Below are 18,949 nucleotides of genomic sequence, written 5' to 3'. Positions count from 1 at the left end.
CTACAAGCAGAGTAACTCCAGCTCATTATTTGTGGAACGTTACTTTTCTGTTGAATTGCAAGTGAACGGTAGATTTACTGGAGTAGGCCTTCTGTACTTGAATAAAAAAAACAAAGGAACTTTATACTTCACAACGTAGTATTAGAGCCTCTTGAAGGGGAGAAAATATTGGATATTTCTTGACGAAAATAATAACATTAGAAGCATAAAGATCTCATATTACAGGAAGAATTTGTAATTTTTAAGAGAATGAGGTTCATTTTAAGCTAAGTGTCATTTTAAAGAATTCTGTTTCAGCTACAATGAGGTTTGTGGAGCATATTTAGAAGTTATACTTGAGTATATACGTTTTATAAGTAATAAAATACACACATCGGTACATCAGCATCACATTAGCATAAGTATCAGAACTGTGAAAGGATTCTGTGAGAAACGGACTATTCTGAAGAAAGAACCACATGAGGAGGAGGGAATGCTTGGTCATGGTCGACTGTATTTCGCTTGTTACATCTGCAGGATATTTACAGGGTTTCATTGTTTCTCAAACAATGAAATTGGTTCAAGATTCAAAATATTTTTCCATCTTTATTCTCGTAAAACTATGACTTTCTTTCTAATTCAATTTTGACTTTATTCTTGAAATATCAGATTTATTTTCTTCTTTTATACGGCCCGTTAAGGCATCCATCATTACACTTCAATAAATTATATCACTGTAGCTTTAAGTGAGTGACTTGTAATTAAACAAGTTTGATCTTGTATCTGTACTTTTCTTCAAGTAAAAGTATTTGAAAGTTTCTTCATGTTCATGAGAAGCAAAACCTTTGCTGTACAGGGAGGAGACTGACATCTCAGGGACAATTTCTCAGAATCCGGGTAAATAAAACTAAAACACTCTATGTGGCTCAATACCCATTGAGATAATACGTTATATGTGGTAATGTGTTTATATCTAAATCAAAAGGGATAAAAATATTTTGTATTAACATCTGGTCAATGTTTGACTCTCTAGCTGTAGCCAACTCACAAACATGGAATGATAAAAAGAGATCTGTCAGGTCAAACGGAGCACGGCCTCCTTCGGTGTCCCAAACCAATCAACTTCCACAGCGAGGATCCCCTGACATCATCGAGCTGGCAGAGCGAAAAACAATCTACTTTGTGTGTGTGTGTGTGTGCACGTGTGTGTGTACATGTGTGTGTCCGTCCCTCGGGGGGTTTGCCCTTGACCTCATCAGCAGCAAAACCATCAGGCTGTGTGAAACTAAGAGCTCCCCATGCCTGTCAGTGTCACTGAGCCCGAACAGAAATGAGCCGTGAGACGCAAACAAGCAGAGGGCACAGACGGGGTCTTTCTCCAGTTAATGCTCACAGACAGCAGGGTCACACCTCCTCTCTCTGAGGGACGGTGGTGGTGTTGTCGGATCCTGATGTCGCACACAGCTCATTAGGAACGAAGGGATGAGGTTTGCAGGACAATAAGTCTTTGAATAATGAAAAACGTTCAATACAGTAACTTAATGTTTATGTTAATTCTGGGACTGCATCACAAACTCACCCAGCTAATGTGTAAACTGGGCATAGTGTTTATATTCTGGTGACACTGTTCAACTTCTATTCTATACAGATTTGTATAATTCCTTGCAAATGCATGTTTACCTGTTTATTACTATTACTGACATCTATTCTTATTTGACTCTTTGCTGCTGCAGCAAACCACACCACATTTCTCCATTATAGGACTAATAAAGGATTACCTTATCGTATCTTAATTGAGCATCCTTCAAATGTGGTTGTTTTACTGTCTGCTGCCTCCAGTCTGTTTGAGACAGATTGTTATGATATACAAGTAACATCTGGACCAATGGTAATGGTGCACTGGACTTAGATTTTTGTTTTGATCCAACTTTAGCTCTGATCAAAGAGTATCTAAGTTGTCCGATAATGCACCATTATGTTTTTCCATATACCGAACACTGTAACTAATCACAGAGTTATGACAGACTCCGACACGACCTGACTTTGTGAACATGAACATCTTGTAGTGACGTGAGAAGCGAGTTGGCCTGGCCGCCTGCAAAGGATCTGTCTGATCACATTCACAGCTCTGCATCAGGGGCTCAACGCCATGTGTGTGTATGTTTTTGCAAGTGTGTGTGTGCGTATGTTTGTGTCTGACGTGTACGCATCCATGTCTCCGTGCTGACAGGGATCAGGTCGCACCATGAAAAACATAAACCATTACACCAGCTCCACGGTCCAGAGTGAGTGCTCGAGTTCCTTAAAGTAGGAGCAGACTCAGACTTGTGAGGTCCCTGTCGGCCAATTGTAGTGTTTGGTCAAACATTATAACAAAGTAAAAAGTAATAAAATAGCAGACAAAACACATAAATGATACCTTTTAAAAGAGGGGAATCAGCGCCCAGCTTCTTAACGTTTTTCAGGCCAAGTAACTGAGAAGCCCCTTATTCATTTCTCAAATGGCGGATTAAAATATATCACTCTCAAAGCCTGTCCGCTGACCTCATCCTCGGCCTTAAGAGGGAAACAGAGCGAGTGGGGGATAGACTCCACAGAGAGCCATCAGCCTGCCTAAACAAAGTCTGTCTAACATGGTTTCGATCAGAGCTGTAAATGCTCTGTAAATCCAGCATGTCAGACATATATAGCAAAGAGTATGGAGGCATTCCTCTATAAACCAAAGATCCCAAAAACACATATCCATTATTTCCTTTCCAATAAAGCCGTGGACTGCGGGGGCAGGCAGACGTGCACTCCAATGAACTGCACTGTGTAAAGAAAAGACACTCTTCTGGCCCTGGCCTCAGTCTGTGATGTGTTTGGAGAGGATGGGTCCTGCCTCCAAAAGCAATTTGTCTTGGACATGTCAGTCAGTGTGTGGCCTGCGAGGGAAACATCGTGGTCATGACATCATGTCATGGCTGCCGCACGTAAGACGCAGACGGCTTTTAACGAGAGTAACAAAGGCATGATATCATGGCTGTCTGAGTGCCCTCGCAGTGAGGGTAATAACGTCTCTGAGCAATTTACAGGAGCAGAAATTAAACTGTGTAAAACCTGTCTGGGGGATTCTGTGTTGGTCCTGTTTATTCCACTGTGATATAATCCATATAATGACTGTGCCAGCACCGGCCTGTAATGCATCATTTGTTGTGTGATTAAATCCATTTACCCCTGCTGGAAATCTGCTTTCATATCATCAGCTGCACTAATGCATGTCTGTACAATTGTTTACTTACAAATATGCGCAGGTGTCGGGCGCACACCAGCCCAATGGAGCCGTTCTGATCGGGACCACAGATCACCAGCACCGTCGGCTGCTTCTTTGCTAGAGAGCTGAGAGGGTAGGCCTGGTGGAGAGGGGACACGAGAGGCAAAGAAAGGGTTAGAGACGAGCTGATGACTGGGCGGATGGAAAGATGTGAGACAAAGAGATAGAAGAGATGTACAGAGGAGAAAATAGAAAGGTTAGTGAGACGAAAACAAGAGGAAGATCGATGGTCATCAGTGTTCAGTGTGATCCCTCGGACTTCAGGCCTCTTGTTCAGGGCCGGTCATCCTATCTGTGCCTCGGCCTCTGCATCGTATTCCTGCAGCATGCCACACATGCCAGACAAGGGTGGAAATGGAACCAGGTCCATTGTCTATGAGAAAAAGCCCAATCTTATTAAAATAACCCTGGCAGCATAGGGGAGAAAATACCAGTGTCCTTTGCCATGGGATGTTTCCATGTATACGCCACACTTTCCGTCTCTGCCCTGGCTGCAGCGGATTGCTGGCATCTGCTTCCTCTACTGGCCACACGTTCCATGTAAATCACCCTGGGCCTTCTGAAACAAGGCATGTATATATAGGCCTGCGCAACTGTCAACCTGAGATGACCCAAACAGAAGTTTGTGTGTGTGTGTGTGTGTGTGTGTGTGTGTGTGTGTGTGTGTGTGTGTGTGTGTGTGTGTGTGTGTGTGTGTGTGTGTGTGTGTGTGTGTGTGTGTGTGTGTGTGTGTGTGTGTGTGTGTGTGTGTGTGTTACGTCTTTATAAAGGTCGTAGCATAATTTCCTAAACCAGAAATAGAGCTTGAACCAATTCTGGCGCTGACGTCAGGAAAACCTGTCCAATTAGAGCCCAATAAATGTTTGTCGGAACATGAGTCGCAAAACAAAATAGCCTAATCCCAGTCGTAACAGCAGTTTACAGAAACACTTAAGATTACAGCCCACAAATTAAAGTGACACTATTTTCTAAGTAATAGTGTCATGGATAAATAGTGTCATGGGGAAAAAAACACAGGATATTTTCAGAAAAAAACAATAAGTTTAAAATTAGGAGTTTATATATTCAGTTATATAACAATGTAGTTGTGGTTGATTCAAAGAATGTAATGTGATGCACCTGGCGGCTGTGGCTGAGCGGTACAGTGGTCGTCCTCCAACCTGAAGCTCGGCGGTTCGAATCCCCAGTCTAAACCATCTGCATGCCGAAGTGTCCTTGGGCAAGATGCTGAACCCTCAATAGCCCCCCATAGAATAACAAAGTGCTGCAAGTAGATGCACTGTATGAATGTGTGTGTGAATGGGTGAATGTGAAACTATACTGTAAAGCGCTTTGAGTGGTCTTCATCAGACTAGAAAAGCGCTATATAAATACAAATCCATTTACCATTTACCTTTGAATATATACATAAAGTGAACATATTTCTTTTTGTATGCATTTTAAAGGCTTATTTTAGTGATTTGTCAAGATAACAGCTCTGTTATTATTTAAGCTAGTAGTCATAATTATTATTATTATTATAATTAGTTGTAATTATTTGTAGAGTTCTTTTTCAAAACAGTCATTACAAAGTGCTTCACAAAGAGGACAAATAAAATATAAAAGGCAACAAGCAACAAGCAATTTAATACATCATCACAACATCATTTAAAATGATTGGGTAAAGAAAAGCTTAAAAGAAACATTACAGCTAAAAACAAGTAAAAGCCATTTGGTAAAAGTGGGTTTTGAGATATGATGGCACTAAACACAACTAAATATTTTATTTTCTAAGTATCCTGTATTTGAAAGGGTAATTACAAGTATTGTAACAAAGTACATGTATGAGGTCTTGGCCCTGTTATTAAAAATACTTTTTGTCCCCTTTAACTAATATATTGCAATTTCTTTACATTATAAGTTGCAGGTTGTCAGGCAACTTTTACATAATTCAAATTGAGCTGCTTAATTCACTGTTGTTAATTCTTGGTCCCTTGAGCCTGAATTAGGCCGAAAATTCCTCCACTGCACATAAAGCCCATTAACATCCACTTCCACTAATGTATTCACGGCAGGAGAAAGTTCATATGGAGAAATAGGCCATTCTCCACTTCGGATAATTGGATATAACAAGACTCAGAGTGCATTAACCAGAGCGATGGATCCAGGAGGTGCGACAGCGGATGTTATCTCCCATCATAACAGCTCAGCTGAGAAATCATCACACGGACTCAATGGGCCACGGGGCTGATGGTAATATCAGGAAAGAGGAGCAGGGAGCGATGGAGAGGGAACAAGAGACAGGAGGTATAGAAACTAAAAGTGTACAACAGTAAATCAGGACAGTCGTTACTTTTCATATCTGATGAGACAGAGGCTTTTGTGAGTTTCACACTGTGTAACCTGATCTTAATGATATAACCTCTCAGTGGCACTCAGTGCAAATATGTACTTTGTCTGCTAACTTGGAGGGAAATTCTAACTCATCCATATTCAGTATGTGTTTCATCGACTAAAAAAAAATATTAGGAGGTTAAAGAAACAGAGGTAGCAGACCTGAGCAGCACAAATCTATTTATTTATGTTAACAAGGGACCAAAAAACTGTGTAGTGTGAAAGGGTTTATTCAGACCTCTCCAATAACTATTCTCCAACATGCAGCAGCAAGAAGCTATTTTCATCTAATTTCCTCCATTAAACCCACCATGAGTTAGTCAAATGCAAGTGGTTTTCCTCAGGAGGTGGAGGAAACCAAATGGGAGCTAAAAGTAGAATAAATATTAGACTTTAAATCATCTGGTGGACAGAAATACAACTCCTGATGAATTTTTCCCGCCGCTCCAAGTCTGCTGGGTACGTTCATGTGCGTCAGCATACGATAACTCACATTACCCCTAGGATTAATTTTTGCCTGTCTATGGTGTCTGTGCTGCTGAAGGTGCTGCTGAGTTTGTTTTGTAAAGGGAATTACTGGCAGAAGGACTGCAGGGTCAATGTTCACACAAATAATAAATTTCATGACTTCTTTAATCACTATTTAAAAACAACTTCCAAGTTTGACCTGATGCCTGGTGCTTTTGGATGTGTTACACCCTAATGCTGACAGCATGGCTGAGACAAAAGACAGTTGTATGGATTTATTTCTATATTTTTATATATTTTTGGGGCATTTCACCTTTACTGATGGGACAGTAACCATGAGATGGGGGGAGGGAGTGGGGAAGATATGCAGCAAAGGGCCAGATCAGAACCAAACCTGCAGCCACTGAAGCCTCAAGCCTCCATCTGCAGGGGGCCATCGCCACCAGGTGAGCCGGTCGTCTGGATTTTCAACAGTAATGATCGCTTAATCTCTTTCTTATATCAATTATATTAACTATCTTAATAGAAGTCTATCCATCCATTATCTAGACTGCTTGGCCGTTGAGGGTCGCACCGGGAGCTGGAGCCAGGCAGTACATCCTGGAGAGGTCGACAGCGCATAACAGAACCAACATGAAGAGACAAATAACAATTCACACTGCAGTCACTTCAGAGGTGCTTCTTAACCCAACCCCAATCTATATGTCTTTAGACTGTGGGAGAAGCCCATGTACCTTGAGAAAACTGACACGAGTCTATGATATACTTAATCCAAAATTGTGTGACTTTTTGAAAATCAAGTTCAAACTGCATTGACAGCGAATGTAGCCACAGTATTGTGAAAGAAAAACGATGTTTCAAAACTCTGTTTGGAAATTGCTCAGATGGTTTCCAGTGTTTGAGATATTTATGATATTTCTGATGTGTCTGCGATCTCTACAAGTGCAGCCAGATGGTTTGTTGCATCTGTTGAGCAGGTTTGGGATGTGCTTGCTACTCTTTGTCTGCTCTCCTGCAAAACTTGGTACATCTTGCTTTAGTATATATATATATATTTTATTTTAAAACATTGCATAAATGCATCAGGGGCAGTACTGTTAAACCTAATCTAACTAGAAGAGAGGAACCAGGAGGGTAGGGTCAAGGGCAGAGCAGTGCTGGGACTGACCACAACCACACACGCCTGAAAAATATGGCTCGCTTGATTGCAATACGGTCTCTCAGGGAGCTCCGCTTTGATGTAAATGGTAAAGACACATGTGCGTTCACTTTCAATCAACCTGAAACACACACTGATCCTGAGAAAACATTATCAGAGCCTTAAAAACACAAATGTACTTCCATATGCAGAGAAACAGGGCCTTTAATAGGACACTAGGAGACCAACCTGAAGTCCGGGGGCTCCTGTAAACTATCGGCTAATTTATTGCCGTGTGGTAACAAAAAACTTCTTCTGTCTCCACTAAGGTGATGAAAAGCGTCAGACTGATACAGAAACACACACACACAGTCTAGGCCTGATGGCTGTGGCTGCTGGAACAGTAAAGGGATTACTTACAGAAAACCTAAAACCAATCTGGCAACCCGAGGTGTAGGTGAGTGTGCGTGAGTGAGCACATGCTCGTTTGTGCGGTGTACTTGGAGGCCAGCAGCAGCAGGCCTGTCGTGAAATCAATGAAATCAGACTGTCTGCATCTCCTTCTACTGTAATTTTCCTTAAATAGCAGTGATGTCATGTAAGCGGTAGCGTGCTGCTGGCGGCTGTGGGCAGCAGAGATCCACGGCGTCCAGGGCCGTGTTTGTCTAGTAAGGCTACTCTGTTGGGGCTGCTAGTGGAGGGCCCGGCATGGGGCCAGCATGGGGCTGATGATAATAGAGGGGAAGTGGATGTGGTGGGTTTAATCACATACTCACACACTAGGTCTCTGCTTCTGACTGCTGCTGCCCACTGCCCGTCTAAGCTTTTACCTCTCTTTGTTTCTATTTCATGTCCCTCATTTTTAATCTCACTATCATATTTGTCGTGTGTGTCTGTCGCAGCCCAACACTGTACCTACTTTCTTTGGTTGACCAATGTGTTGTTTTATTAAACATTTATAAACCTAATCACCAATGGTGAAATAATTCAAACCAAAACAATTGAAAGCTAAATCAGCTCCATTAAGACTTAATATCAATTTCTTCACATATTCAAGACATACAAAGGAATCGATAGGACGTTTCCCACTCTCCCACGGTGAAACATATAAAGTGCAAAGGTACAACAGATAAGACAAGACATTTCCTAATACTAAGTAAACATACAGATTCACGTACAGCAGCATAAGTTTCTGATAGCAGCATAAGCATTTAGAGCAGCAGTTACTTTTCTGTTCTGTTTTGGTCTCCACCAACAATCTGGCTTTTTGGCCACTAAATGTTCAATTTAGCTAATCACTAACTTTGCTGTTTTGCTGACCAGTCGCCTGCTACAGCTGGAGTGGTATGAGGGTTGACAAAAACCAAAACAATGAGCTAAAAGTGGTTCAAAATCAAATACTCAACTATTCAATGTGGGTTTGTGATACAAGCAGCACCTTTCACAATAAACATTTGGTATTGATTTATACATCTTTAAAGAGAGCAGGTCATTATTGTATATGAGATTGATATGATGCATGTGCAAAAGATCCATTTATACTTTTAGAGCAATAGTTTCTCCCTTTTGGCTCCGTTTTGGTCTCCACCAAACCCTGGGGTTAATATCTGGCTTTTAAGCTACAGGTAGCGCAGAGCGGGTTATTCGAGTGTCCTCACTTAAAACAACTTAACAACCACTTAACCTCATGTATGTAAGTTGAACAGCAGAGTTGGGTAATGATTTAATGTGAGTTTTGTAGATACGAGTGGGAACTTTCACATTACACATACTCGACTGGTCATTTGTTAGTTAAAAATATCGATTAATTTAGCTTTAAAAAGAGACGGTCAATCAATTATGACACAAATCAATGAGAATTTCCTCAGTCTACCCTTCAGAATCGTATTGGATTTTACATTGATGTTTGCCTCTAGTGTTGGAAATATACATGGTAAAAACCAACATTCTTATATTTATTTAAATATTGTCTCTATATGGCTTTTCTATTTCTAAAGCTGTTAAAGGTGTCTTGTCTAACGGTTGTTACCACCGTCACTTATTTCAGTGGTTTCTGTAACACGTGTGCTTCTGCTTCTGTATGTTTCTCTGTGTCTTTGTCTCCTTCCCCCTTTTTCTTTTTCTCTTCATCCCTCTTCCTGACAGCAACGCCAGGTTTCATGTGTCTTGCAGCTCAGACTCTTATTCATCACAGCCCGCTGAAGAGTCCACTAAGGAAACCAGTGTGGCATGAAACCAAGCCAGTGGTCTGGTCAAAGGGAACCACATGTGTTCCCAACAGCCCTCCACAGACAGGCAGACACACACATACTCACACACATACACACACACCCTCCCTCCCTCCCTCTCTCTCTTTCTTGGCTCACCCCAGTCCAGATCACAGCAGCAGAATATAAACTGCTTCCACACCAGAGAAGATGGAGCTGTGGTTCTGGTTCTCCGTGTGGTTCAGGACTGCGAGTGCAGACTGAGCTCAGGTGTTCTGCCCCGAGGCGAGCCGCTCAAATATTTGGAGGTAAATGTCACAGAAAATAAGAAAATTTCCTCCACATAATAATCAGACACTTTGGATGGAAGTCCATGCAAATTAGGGAAAAGTGTAAGTGGCAGCAGCTGTGACTTCTTGCCCTCCTCTAACAATCCAACAGTCAAAACAGGATCACTGTTGTTTTTCACATTATCACTGACACAGGCTGTGCAGCGACGTTTCAATAAAACAATAAAGAAAATCTGATGAAATTTGCGACCTCTATGAAACAGTATGCTGACACCGTTAGGGCTATTTAATCAATTTGGTTGGCTGAGGCCTCAGTTTGATTTAATTTGACTTGAGCTTGCAACAGTGCATCTGTACTGGATGGTTTTATTTGGTTATAAATGTCACAATTAGTGAAAGGAAAATAATAAAAACTGTGTGTAGTGCTCGGCTTTGCTCTAATTTGCAAATACGAAGACCGAGCAGCACAGACGTCAGGGTGAAACTGTTCACATGGGAAACTGCTGTGGCTCGGGGGTTAGAGAGCAGTCGTCCTTAAACCAAAAGGTCGGCATGCTGAAGTGTCCTTGGGCAAGACACTGAACCCCACATGGCCCCTTCTCATAGAGAAAGTGTTGCACATAGATGCACTGTATGAATGTGTGTGTGTGAATGTAGAACTGTACTGTAAAGTCATCAGGACAAAAAAAAGCCTTTACCATTTACCAGAGCATATGATAAAATATGAAAGATAAATTGGAAAAGCTGGTGTGACAGTAGTGGTCAGATAAACACACACAAAAATACATGAAAACACACGCACGTCAGTGTAAATAGCAGCCACTGTTCAGTGGTTAGTGCTGCTGGTTCAATGGCCCAAAGATAATAACTTTAAAAACACAACAGCACATTCAGAGCATCGGTTCATTTCACAATTAAACCAAACTGCTCGGCCTATATAAACCCGAAAGCTCTAACAAACTTCATTTATAGGGATAGTAGGTGATTGGATCAGCCCATGACCACATCACTAGGGATGGATGGAAATTATGAATGACTCAAAAATATCGAAGGAAAAAAAGTAGTTTGGCTTGAGCCGTCTTCTCCTTCACTTACCTCAGGGAAATGAAATGAGGGTAAAATGGAAAATAAGAAGCAAAGACAGATGCACTGACATTTTCTGGAGATGTGGAAGTTGTGTACTGACCTTGGTGATGGCGAGGGCGCACGCTTGTCCCCAGATCTCTATCAGCTGCTGTTGTCCAAACCTGTAGTCCCTCACCAGCTCGGTCTCAATAGCTACCGCCTCCTCTTTGCTGTGGGACACAGAGCAGCGGGTGAGAAAGAGATGCAACATGTTTGTTCATCGTTAGCATCCAAACAAACACTCTGAGCCTTGTGCACAATTCATTATCTGCAATGTCTTTGTTCTTTGCTTTAATTTGAGCTTTTCACTCTTTTTGGTTTACATGCCGTTTCTTCAATATCAAACCACCACTGTTATAACAATGTCATATAACAAACACACAAACTCTATATGTGTATAAATTGTGAGTGGATTATATTATGTACATTTTTATAAAAAGAATGATTCCCTATTTTTTGTATAGTTTTGTTTGAGTATATTGTTACAATGTATTATCTGGTTTGTCATGTGCCTAATACTTTGCTGCTGTGGTAGAGGAGTTTCTCTCTATCCATTCATCTATGTAACACTGCTGTATGCTACACCTTTCTATCACACAACATTCACACAAAGCCATCACTTTGGGGGTGAGTGTCTTGCCCGACGACACTATGGACAAGCGGACTGGAGGAGCCAGGGATCGAACCACCATGGACGACCTCCTGAGCCACAGCTGCCTTATGCATATTGAAAATATTCCTGATGCAATGAGCAGTGTTACATCTCTGCTGTGTAGCAAGATAGTCTTTTGTTTGCTTGTTAGCTTTGTTTAGTTGAGGAAGTTAACCGTTAACATTAATACTTAATTTTTTATAAATTGTCAATGATGAAACTTTGGTTTTATAGTGTTTATTACTTGTTTTTCCACCTCTCGTATGTTTAATTGGTTTGTCCTGCCAATATATATTTTCCAACTGTTTGTCATTAGTAAGGTCAGTTCCGTGTTGACGTCTAAGCTTCTCTGTTGCTGTTTATTTTTATGTTTTTTCAGTTTTGTTCCATTTGTGGATTCATTTTAGGGCCTAGTTTGATTGATAATCACTTTGTGTATTGTTTCTTCTCATTTTGGGAGTAAATGAAAAACTGTTTTTAAATCCAAAACCCTGATTCCTGTGTTTCTCTGCTTGGTCTCTAACAGAGCTTGACTCTACATCTATAAAGCAGCAGGCCAACACTTCCACGGGCATTAACAAGGGCACTTTCAGTTTTTACGTAACACATAATTTGTCTGTTTACATACGGTGTCAAATGGTCATTATAGATGATCGGCTGAAGCTACAAGTGTGGCCGGAAGGTTTTTAAGAGATACACACATGAGTAACGGTCTTCTCATAACAAACCTTAACAGCGTCTGGGAAATGTGGCCATGGAACTCAACAGAACAATTTCACATTTGTGTGTGCTATACAGTTTAAGGACACAACCTAAAGTTTATGTACAAGTTTGGACATCATTTACACACAGTTTATATGTGTGTTCAAATATCCTTCTGAGCCGATCCCCAGAGGTGTGTGTCTGTGTGAATGTGTGTGATGGATGCAGTTAGCCTCACAAAGCAGTGGGCAGGAGACATTGCACAGTGCTGTCGCCTGTTATTCAGAATGTAAAGAGCAGGAAGAGGCTGAGGGGGAAATCCACCCTGAGTCCCTTCAGCTTTAAACATTCTGAAATATCCCTATTACTCTACAGACACCTGGTGGTCGTCCTCTGTACTGCATGACCTGAACCCTGAAACAGCTACTTTCAATTGTCGTCATTACTGTGCTGTGCTGCCTAATTACTCCAGAGCCATTCGAGTGAGATTGGATATTTGTGTCAAACTTATTAAAAATCATTTATCAGAGTGCTGCTGAACAATAAGGGCACATAGCAGGAGGATCAATGCACGAAATCAATGTTGTGCTTTTAATCAGCGCAGACTCAACAGGGTCACTCCACTCCCTCTCAGAGACGTTCAAGGGCTGTGTGTGTGTGTGTGTGTGTGTGTGTGTGTGTGTGTGTGTGTGTGTGTGTGTGTGTGTGTGTGTGTGTGTGTGTGTGTGTGTGTGTGTGTGTGTGTGTGTGTGTGTGTGTGTGTGTGTGTGTGTGTGTGTGTGTGTGTGTGTGTGTGTGCACTGATCCTGATGGTAAATTGAACCTCCACAAACAGAAGATTTATAATATTCCATAGTTAAACATGTACATAATCTGAGCACAGATTATCTCCAGAGCAGATTTGTTTTAAATGGGTTTGCAGAATTTCAGTGAGGTCAGCACTTGCAGTATATTTATGTACACAACCATTATTCTAACTGTTCTAAAAGAATTTCAGCTTTAATGCAGTGCAATAATTATAACGCTGGCCAAGGCTGTTGCGTCATAACTATTGTGCAGCTTCATCCATTTTCCAGGAAGACAAATCACTGTTACTGTTCTGTTTGTGCAGACCAATTACAGTGAAGGACTGTATCTGAATCTCTACATAATATGTCCTTGCTTGTTTGTGTGTGTGTGTGCGCGTGTGTGTGCGTGTGCAGGCGAGCCAGTGTTTCCAAGTGGGGCTCCTGGCATTTACCTGAGCCAGTGGAGCGACAGCAGCTGTCACCCACAGCTCACCTCAGGGAAGTTTCCTGAGTCGGTGTGACAAGTTGATCTTTGGAAAGTTCACCTCAGTCCACAGGGTTCGCCCTATGTTCCGCTGCACCCATTAGCACCAGAGCTTCTTGCCGTTTTCCCTGAGCTGAATTGATTCTACAACAGGACTGGGAATTGAATTTGTCTGCCTCTAAGGGTCGCCCGGAGAAAAGCCCGCCAATCGATGTGTTGTTATTTTTGGGTGGAGAACCTAGGGACAGTGCTGCTGCTTGAACAGGCCGCTACTATTGATCCTTAACCTTGCTGACCGAACAAAGTGCTCTGGGTGTTCCGGCTTTAGCCAGGAGGTGCTGCCACAAGGGAGCAGCACAGTGTTCAGGATGGAAGATGGCTGACACACACTGCATGTGTTTTTTTTCACCATTTACCATCTCTGATCCTGCTGATTACAATCTTTAATCAGGCATTCATTTACTTGAAGCTACTGAAGGACATTACACATAACCTATTATTCCATTTAAATTTGCAAGTAGCTTCTGAGGCTAAAGGAAAGTGGGCAGGCAGATATATGTCACCCAGACCTGGATTTAAGAAAACTAAAATAGCACACAGGCTTTATTCTCACACACACACACACACACACACACACACACACAAACACACACACACACACACACACACACACACACACACACACACACACACACACACACACACTCACAGACACACTGGAGATGCTGCTGACCCCATTTTAGTTTGAAAGTCAGGCAGAAACAGAGACGTTTGAAAACGATGCTGTAAATAACTATTTGCTGATTGGGTCTTTTTGGTCACTGGTAGCTCAACAGGGATAATAAATTGCAAATGTTGACCCTGTTGTCTTTGCTAGCAGCTATTTTACAATGATGTAACTGCTTACATGCGTGGGGGAAGAGTAAATACTCAGTGGCATGCTCAGTGGGCATGAGTGGTCACGTGATATGCGTTGTCAGGCATGTTAAGTGTGGACAGGGATTCAAACAGATAACAGACCCAAAACATGTGGACAGAGATGTTTTAGTTTGAAGATGCCATTTAACAGGCTCTTCTCCATATCTCTTCTTTCCACCAAGTTTCATAGTAATGCAGTAATTTTTGCATAATCTTGCTCACAAACCTACAACTCAAATGACGGGTGAAAACCTAATCTCCCTGGTGGAGGTAATGAGCTCTTATGAGTAGTTGCTTCTGTTGCACCAGTCGTGCAGCAGCCTGCGGCCTCTCCCCACTGGGAGAGATGATTTCCCCGAGCGCTGGGGTGGGATGTGCTTCTGCAATATGTCATATTCATTGTAGCACTGCTCAACTGTGATCACAAGCTGCTTAATGAGTCTGTTTACTTTACACATGAGATAAGGTAAAATGAAACTTTAATGGCCCCTGTGGGGAAATTGCCACACTGCAGCAGTACAAGACAGAAGCATAAATGCAAAAATAATAATGATTTTAGAAATGATCGAGTAGTGGAGGGGTCATAAAAACACCGAAATGAAAAAATTATGTCGAGCAATCACAAAGTTATCTTTCATAATACCTTCTTATTGTTTCTGCAAAATATAAGCATATTAGTTGTTAAAAAAAACATAATTCAAAAATGTAGCTAAAGAGCTGTACATGGAGAATACCATATATATATATAACATATTACACAATCCAGTGCAACAGCACTACAACAGATCAGCACACAACCACGCCCATGTAATGCCGACCTCTAATTACATGTTACTGTATATATTCTGAAGCTGTGAAGTGTCCTTGTATCATGAGAGATGAGAACTAGTGCTTCTGTTTTTCTAGCTCTGAAAGACTGAAATAGCCACATTTCACCACCCCCTCCCTCTCTGTTTGCCTAATTTCCACCTTTCCAGGAGTTCTGCTGGTGAGATATGGAGCCGAGCTGAAATAACTTCCATTTCTATTACAATCTAGATTTAAATGCAAAAAAAATCACACGGAACTCATTTTGTTTTCTCTCTTTCCTGCAAGTTTAAAAGGAACAATTCCATGACACTTTTATTTCATTAGTGATGTTCTTTCAATGTTCTTTAAATATTCTATTCTGATTTATCCACGGTGCAGCCCTGTCTTATCCACCTACTCCAAATATACTGTTGGGTAATTAACTGAATTGTACCCACCACAGTAAAAGGCCAGGTGCAATGGGAGCTGTCGTGGTGTGTTTAAGAGCAGGTAATAATTAGTCAGACTGCTGCTGTGGAGGGGACAGAAAGAAAGAAAACACTGTTATTAGGTTCCATCGTCTTAGTCCCTCCTCTCCTCCACTGTCTGTCCACCTCCTGCTGCATTTATGTAGCTCTCAACTACCTCTGATGATACTTCAGGCCTTTTAAACACTAATTAAGCACTGCAACAAAGGGCATCTTGATAACAGGGAAACTGTGACATTTCCATAGAATTTAACGTCTTCTTTGTTGCTGTCTATCACAGTTAATTGGGGTTAAATTAGTTAAATGGGGCCTAAATATATCTTCCGAAACACATATATATATATAAATATCTACTTGAAATGTTTTGTGTTTGTTACACCTGCTGTTCTACTGAATTGGCACAGGCATCAGTGGAAACTGAAACATCCTCAACATGACTCAACATCTCAGGACTATACAGAATAATATCTCTTTTGATGTATGTCACAGCTATATGTATACGTCTGCTCTTAATTCAGGCTACTAATATAATTTAAAAATTGTATAATACTCTCATGATGACAAATAGGATATTGCATTGCTTCTTTTTAAATATCAAAAGAAGCTTCTGCACTGTGATGCTGAAATAGCTTGACCTGAATGTGCATCACATTCTGAAGACCCTGCAGTGATCTCCACGCTGATTTCCCCTTTCAGTCACACACCTGGTTCTCATTTGATCCCCAACTCATTCTCCCTAGTTTAACCCTTATTCATTTTCGTTCTCCGTCTTCCTCTGCCTCTCTCGACCTCGTATTTCTCCATCCTCTGCTCTGCTTTACACTTCACCGAGCCAGGGTGACGGCAGATGGAGGGGTGACAGGAAAAGATGCGTGCAGAGAGAAAGAGAAAGAGAGAGAAGAGAGACCGTGAGAGAACATGGGAGATGACTCACCCTGGCTGATGTAATTTGTTTTGTGGGTTTTACATCAATACCTGAAGAATGCCTTTAGAGGAAAAATGCAGAAGCCAACTATAGAGGTGAGGCTGCAGACATGTCATCACTACCCTGCACTAATCTCATTAGAAGCACACAGCCTCGTTCCAGCTAAAAGGTTTTGGTGGTAATTTGGGCATCGTGCTGATGGACCGTCGTGGTTCTGTTCTCCGCAGCATTACAGCATGCACTATGTTGCTGGCAGAATGGATCCCCTGCTATCTAACCAGATTATCTGTGGGTTTTTCCCAGGTGCGGGTGTGCATCTAATTGTGTGTATTAGTGTCATCTCAGGACACCTTTCATCATCAGGCAAGCCTCCTGGAGGGGGCCCCCAGGAAGTCCTGCAGCCTCCAGCTAAGAGACCATGTTACAGGGAATAATGGGGGGGGCTGGATGCTTCGTCCTCGTTCAGTAAAATGAGAGTAAAATAGAAAATGACTTTTATAAACGCATCAGTGGGAACACCATAAGAGAGGGGTGCATCGGGGGAGGGGTTCCTGAAACCAAATATTCGCAATAACATGAAAAGGGCCTATTTTTGTCTCTGAAAGAAAAAAGTACATAACTCAAACACAACAAATAGGAAACAGGTGGTTACATAAACTGAGCTCAATTGAAAAATCAATGATCCACAGAGATGTATGTCTGAGTGTATGAGTGTGTCAGTGGGTATGTGTGTATCTGTCTAGACTTTCTGAGTGTATAGTTTATATGATGGGTTTTTGAGGTACCTGGCTAAATGAGACATTTTTTATTTTAATTTAAATATTTGCAAACACAAAACACAAATCATGGACTGCAGATTAAAATGTTCCCTTTATGGCACATTGACATGATTGACCCTGGTACTTTTGTGCATTAATGTGAATTAACTCATTTGAAATAGAATCGACATAAGTGAGTGGGGCTCATTACAACTGCTATGGAGTCAAATAAGGATCATTAACATCATGACCTTGGGAAAATATTCATAAATGATTTCACAGCTTGCAGTTGTATACGGTATCACCTTGAGTGAGCAAATTTGAAATTGTGAAACTTGAATCACACAAATTCAAGTTTTTATTTTATTTGATCATGTTATTTTCTGACTACAGACAAAGAGACGACTGCACCAGACACTAGACCAACCATTTACGCCGCTGCCATATTTGATCAAGCAAATTGTCTGTAATCTATGTTTTTATTGTTGTGATTCTATTCTATTCTATTCTGTTACTAAAATATAATTCTCATTCACACTTTTATATTATAGGCTTTTATGAATAATAATATACATCTGGCTTTATACTATATGACTCTTATATTACTCTTATATTGCATACTTTTTCACCTTTACTATGTTTCATTTGTTATACTGCTTTAACATCTAAACATGCATCCTACCCTATCTTATAAATGTCTTTGTCTGTTGTTATGATTCGTTTGTATTTGCCGATTTTGCTCAATTTTTCTCAATGAGTGACCAACGTGTTGATTGGTTAGTCAGTTACAAATATCCCTGCACAAATGTTTCTTACACATGCACAAAATATTTCTATAGTGGCAAATATTTAAATCATGCATTCACATATTTTTTTTATGTGCAAAAAAAGGTGGTATAGAACTGCATGCTGTGAAATTATCTATGGACACACAAGCTCAAAATTAGAATCACTGTTACTCAAAGTCACTTGTTTAGATTTTTAGGAGCCATAAGATACATAGTGTTTTTCAGGCGGACCAGGGGCTGCAGCAGTGTGTCATGAACAGCCTCAGCTGGCAGATAGGAGCTGCTCCACCATATGGTCCCTTTCTAACTGCCCAGCATGAACCCCACTGCTCAATTCTTATCCAATCAGGACGCTGTTTCAAGTCTCCTTTGGTAATAATTTAGCCCTGGCTATATGTAATTTGTTTGTGTGTGTGTGCGTATGAGTGTGTGTGTGTGAGACACAGAGGGACACAATCACATCCATACGACGTCTTCACCGGCATCATTCTTTCAAATCCGGCTTAATCAGTTTATCTGTCTGCTCGTGTTCCTCATATCCGGTACAACGAGACGGACATTCTTTAGATGATCTCAATCAGTGGCTCCTGCATTTTGCTCTCATAACTCATGGTGTCGCAGAGCAGCCATGCACCTGTGGACATGAAACATGGATGGATTATTTTGAGGCGAAGCCACAGGTGCTGGCAGGCTCATGTAAGTGCTTTATTTCCTCTGTGTGAGTGTCTTCAAGATGCTAATGTCCATCCGTGGACATTGGGTTT

General features: G+C 41.2%; 1 protein-coding gene across 1 annotated transcript in view; it reads right to left on the bottom strand.

Moving 5' to 3' along the window:
* yjefn3 (YjeF N-terminal domain containing 3) overlaps positions 1–18,949 on the bottom strand; it is a 40,788-nt gene that overhangs the window by 3,159 nt on the left and 18,680 nt on the right. The window contains exons 2-3 of the mRNA XM_061078721.1: positions 10,955–11,063; positions 3,261–3,371 (exon numbers count right to left, since the gene is read on the bottom strand). Coding sequence (XP_060934704.1) covers positions 3,261–3,371; positions 10,955–11,063 — 220 coding nt within the window. The remainder of the gene's footprint in view (positions 1–3,260; positions 3,372–10,954; positions 11,064–18,949) is intronic.

The sequence above is a fragment of the Limanda limanda genome, chromosome 9 (assembly GCF_963576545.1).
Source record: "Limanda limanda chromosome 9, fLimLim1.1, whole genome shotgun sequence".
Lineage (NCBI taxonomy): Eukaryota > Metazoa > Chordata > Actinopteri > Pleuronectiformes > Pleuronectidae > Limanda > Limanda limanda.
This window is presented reverse-complemented; position numbering and strand designations above follow the sequence as displayed.